Source organism: Loxodonta africana, chromosome 11 (assembly GCF_030014295.1).
Source record: "Loxodonta africana isolate mLoxAfr1 chromosome 11, mLoxAfr1.hap2, whole genome shotgun sequence".
NCBI classification, from domain to species: Eukaryota; Metazoa; Chordata; class Mammalia; order Proboscidea; family Elephantidae; genus Loxodonta; species Loxodonta africana.
The window spans coordinates 16,208,027-16,212,972 of NC_087352.1; the positions used below are offsets into that span (position 1 = coordinate 16,208,027).

At 53.8% G+C, this 4,946-nt stretch overlaps 1 protein-coding gene across 1 annotated transcript; it reads left to right on the forward strand.

Moving 5' to 3' along the window:
- The first annotated feature begins 1,437 nt into the window (after nt 1–1,437).
- On the forward strand, nt 1,438–2,253 carry PTH2 (parathyroid hormone 2). Its single transcript, XM_010586948.2, has 2 exons — nt 1,438–1,559; nt 2,079–2,253. Exons 1-2 carry the CDS (start codon nt 1,438–1,440, stop codon nt 2,251–2,253), a joined length of 297 nt encoding a protein of 98 aa, XP_010585250.2.
- The last annotated feature ends 2,693 nt before the right edge of the window (nt 2,254–4,946 follow it).

The following is a 4,946-nucleotide window of genomic DNA, read 5'->3' on the forward strand; positions in this document are numbered from 1 at the left end:
AGTGCCCCCACAAACTGACTTCCCACAGACACAGCAGTCCAGCCCTAGCTCTCTCCTCCCCCCAAACCCAAGAGTCTGGGCCCCTGGCCCCCTCCTATCTCAAAACTCAGGAGTCCTGGTCTCTAGCTCCCCCTCAGAAGTCCAGTCCCCGGCCCCCTCCTCCCTCAGATGCAGAAGTCCAGCCCCAACCCCCTCCTCACTCAGATCCAGGGGTCCATGACCCCAGCTCCTTCCTCCCAAGGATCCAGGAGGCCAGGACCCCCGACCCTATCATCCTCCCCCAGGATCCAGGGATTCAGGCTCCCCAGCCTACTCTTCCTCCAAAACCCAGGAGTCCAGGCCCCTGTCTCCTCCATTCTCAGACCCAGTGGCCCAGCCCCCAGACCCCTCCTCTCTGGGAAACCAGGGCTCCAAGTTCCCACATCTTGCCAATTAGAGACCCAAGTTGAGGCCTGTTTCTGATTTCCCAACCTTGCCCACTTCCCCACCTTGCAGAGGGCCCCAGTGCAAGTGGAGGGTGGGTGGCCTGGGCCTTAAATCCTCAGGATCCCTAAATGCTGGGGGTGGGGCAAGACTTAGATACTCCACAGCATAGCCTGGTCCTCATCTGCCTCTTCCCCACCATCCCTGTAAGGTGTTTTCTGATTTATCTCTCAGGAGACCGCCCCTCACACCTCCACCTCACACCCACTTTGCCATCTCCTGCCTGTCCCCTATCCCTATCATCACTCCATCTTTCTGGTTCTCCCCCTGCCTGTACTGACCTCTGAGCATCTATGTCTCTGAGCGTTTGTCTGTTCTTCCATCTCTGTCTTTCTGAGAGTCCTTCCTTTGTTCTCTGTCTTTCTTTTCTCTCTTCCTTTCTCCCTCTTTGTTATTGCCTTTCTTCCTCTTTCATACTCTCTCTCCTGCCCTCAGTTACTGTCTGTCCTTGTTCACCCTCTGCCACCCATTTGTGTCTCTGTCTCCCCATCAGCCCTTCCTGGATGCTGCTCTTGGAGTCTCCTCTCTCTGTGTCTCTGTCTTCTGCTCTGATGGCCTCTCTGCCAGCCTCTATTTTTATCCCACTGACACACCCCCTGTGTCCACCTCTCTGTCTGTCCATTTCTCCCCCTCCCTCTTCTCCTTAGGTCCCAGCTCCCGGTCCCAATTAGTTGGTGACCGCAGAGGCGGCAGTGTCTGGGCCCCCACCCCCAGCTCCTCATTACCGCTGGCGGCTCCTAATGAGCCTGAGGGGGGTGACCCCATGCCCCCGGCCCCCTAGCCTGCGTCACTGCCAGCTGCGGGGGCTGTGGAGGCAATATAAAGGGGCTGCCACATCGCTGCCAGAAACCACTGCGCGGTAGGGGTCCCGCGGGTGTGCTGGTGGGGGTGCGGTCCCGTTGGCTGGGAGGGGGCGCAGGTCTCACTAAGTGTTTCCCTTTCTCTCCACAGGTGATGGAGACTCGCCAGGTGCCCAGGAGCCCAAGGGTGCGGCTGCTGCTGCTGCTCCTGCTGCTAGTGCCCTGGGGCGTCCGCAGGGCTACAGGAGTTGCCCTGCCTCCCGTAACAGTGCTCAGGTATGTGTGAGGCTAGGTCTCCCAGGGAGAAGGGGCACTCGGAGAGGTGGGAAGAGACCCAGAGAGAGAGGGGGACAGAGACCCAGAGAGGGGGAACAGATCCAGAGATAGAGGGGGATGGAGACCCAGAGGCAGGGGGAGGAGGAGGACCTACAGAGAATCAGCAAAAGAGAGGTATAAAAAGATAGATTCTGAGACCCTAAGAAAGGCGTTTGGAGACTTGAAAGGTATAGGAGCAGGAGCGGATTCCTTCGCTGAGTAGCGTTTATTGAGTTTTCGGTGTGTGCCAGGCCCTGCGCCGAGGCCCTAGGGGCGGACAAGTGATCAGACTCGTCCTCGTACTAAGGGGGCTTCAGAGAAGACACACAGACCCGCACAGATAGATAGAGAGGGACAGAGACAGACAGCCACGCCACCAAATGTGCAGCAGTAGGGCTGCGAGCTAGACCGCAGAGAGGACCGGCGGCGGCGGGCGGGGCTGGGACTCGCTGGTCACCGCGTTCCTCTGTCTCCCCGCAGCCTCCGGACCCCCGGCCGGGCCTGGGTAGGCCCGGGAACCCACCAGTCCCGGCGGAGCCTGGCGCTGGCGGACGACGCAGCCTTCCGGGAGCGCGCGCGGCTGCTGGCCGCCCTGGAGCGCCGCCACTGGCTGAACTCGTACATGCGCAAGCTGCTGGTGCTGGACGCGGCCTGAGCACTTGCTTCCCGGTTCAATAAAGACCCCGCTGTGCGCTCTGACTGTGGCTCCTTCCTGCGCGTCCCTGGAGGGCGGTACCGGGTGGGGGTGGGGGTGGTGAGGCTTGCGTCCGCCACTACGGCGTCTCTTTCTCTCTGCCTCTCCTAACCTGGTTTCCTTCCTCCCTCTGGATTTCAGCCTCCCCTCCCAAGCTCTGTGCCCTCTCTCTGGGTCTCTGTGCCCTTTGGATCTCTCTTCTTTTTCTACCCCCCTCGCTTCCTTGCCCTCTGGGGATCTCTGCCTCCTCGTTCCAGTCTCTTCGTTCTGGCTCTAAAACTGTTTCTCCCTCCCTTATCTCTTTACTTTTTCTCTGCCTGACTCCTTCACGTCTTCCCTTTCTGTCTTCCTTTGAGTCCCCTTCTCTCCATCCGATCTGAACCTGACTCCTCCAGCTCTCATTTCCTCTGGATTTCCCTGTTTCCTCCATCTCGTCGTTTCTCCACTTCTTCCCAGGTTCAGTGGAAAGATGGGGGATCTGAACTGAGACTACCTGGCACCAATCCCCCCAAAACCCGTTGCCGTGGTGTTGATTCTGACTCATAGAGACCTTATAGGACAGAATAGAACTGCCCCATAGAGTTTCCAAGGCTATAATCTTTTGGAAGCAGATTGCCACATCTTTCTCTCAAAGACGGTCTGGTATATTTGAACCGCTGACCTTTCAGTTAGCAGTAGAGCACTTAACCACTGCGCCTCCAAGGCTCCTGACCCCCAGCCCAGGTGCCCCCAAACCTAGCTGTGCGATATTGGGAAGGGCTTCTTCTGAGCCTTATTTTCCTCATCTGTCGTGAGAATTAAATGCAACATATCTTGGGAAGACAACACAGCGCCGCGCACCTAGCAAAATACCTAATAAAAGGGTTTTGCTTAATAAAAGGGTTCCGCCTCCCTCGCAGCAGCCTCTAGTAATTTCTTCAGTGTTTTCTGTGTCCTTCCCAGGAAACTTTCGGGGCGCCAGGCTAGGGCGAGAGGAGGGGAGAGAGGGGGCCATGTGTTGGTCTCCCCGAGGGAAGGGGCGGGGAGGGGGAGACACCTGGGCCGCAGGTGAAGCGCGGAAGCAGCCAATCAGAATCCACCTTTCTCCCTGGAGGCCTGGCTAGCCTGTCAGCCCCGCCTCTTAATGGTGACCATGGCAACCCACTGCCAATGGCTGCCGAAGGCGCTGAAGCAAGATCCTGGGTCCCGCTCTTGCGGACCGAGCTCTGATTGGCCTAGAGGAGAAGGGGGAGGAGCCGGGCGTGCCGATGAGGGGAAGCGAGATCTCGCGGAATGTCCATGTCCGGGAAGCGGACCGCGGCCTAACTGGCCCTTAGGATGTAGGGGCGGGACTGTTTCTTGCGTTTTTTAGAAATATTGAATAACAAAAAAAGTCTTCCTCAAAAGAACCCGACGTTGGCCAAATTTTATAAATAAACAGAGTCTGAAAGTCAGGAGCAATTTCCCCAAGTTTAAGAGCTAGTAAGGAACAGAATCCGAGAAGCTGGACTGTCAGAAGAATGGGGCATCAGGACTGGAGGAAGACTCATTAACAACCTGCCATATGCAGATGACACAACCTTGCTTGCTAAAAGTGTAGAGGGCTTGAAGCACTTACTGATGAAGATCAAAGACTACAGTCTTCAGTATGTATTACACCTCAACATAAAAAAAAAAATCCTTACAACTGGACCAATAAGCAACATCGTGATAAACGGAAAATATTGAAGTTGTCAAGGATCTCCTTTTACTTGAACCAACAATCAACACCCAAGGAAGCAGCAGTCAAGAAATCAAATGATGTATTGATGTATTGCATTGGCCAAATCTGCTGCAAAAGACCTCTTTAAAGTGTTAAAAAAGCAAATCTGTCACTTTAAGGACTAAGGTGCACCTGATCCATGCCATGGTATGTTCAATAACCTCATATGCATGCGAAAGCTGGAAAATGAGTAAGACCAAAGAATAATTCATACCTTTGAATTATGGTGTTGGCAAAGAACATGGACTATACCATGGACTGCCAGAAGGACAAACAAGTCTGTCTTGGAAGAAGTACAGCCAGAATGCTCCAGAGAAGGGAGCATGGCAAGAGTTTGTTCCACCTACTTTGGGCATGTTATCAGGAGGGATCAGTTACCGGAGAAAAACATCATGCTTGGTAAAGTAGAGGGTCAGTGAAAAAGAGGAAGATCCTTGAGAAGATGGATTAATACAGTGGCTGCAACAAAGAGCTCACACTTAACAATTGTGAGGCTGGTGCAGGACTGGGCAGTGTTTTGTTCTGTTGTACATAGGTTCGCCATGAGTTGGAAGCAACTCGATGACACCTAACGAAAGCAAGGAACAGAAGGATAATTGGAATCCAAATCTGTGCAATTTCAAAGGTCTAGGAAACCCTGGTGGTACAGTGGTTAAGTGCTACCGCTGCTAACCAAAAGGTCGGCAGTTCAGATCTACCAGGTGCTCCTTGGAAACTCTATGCGGCATTCTACTCTGACCTATAGGGTCGCTATGAGTCAGAATCGACTCAATGGCAATGGGTTTGGTTTTTTTTTTTTTTTTAGGATTTCCACTACTTTCATGGAGAAATGGGATTAAAATGTATTTGCCAGTCACTCTTCAAAATGCTGTACTTGTGTTGACTCTTTTAATCTCACAACAAGCCTATCAGG

Coding starts and splice junctions, on each gene's coding strand:
- PTH2 (XM_010586948.2), top strand. CDS start 1,438: ATGGAGACTCGCCAGGTGCCCAGGAGCCCAAGGGTGCGGCTGCTGCTG. Junction 1,560..2,078: donor CCTCCCGTAACAGTGCTCAG/GTATGTGTGAGG, acceptor GTCTCCCCGCAG/CCTCCGGACCCCCGGCCGGG.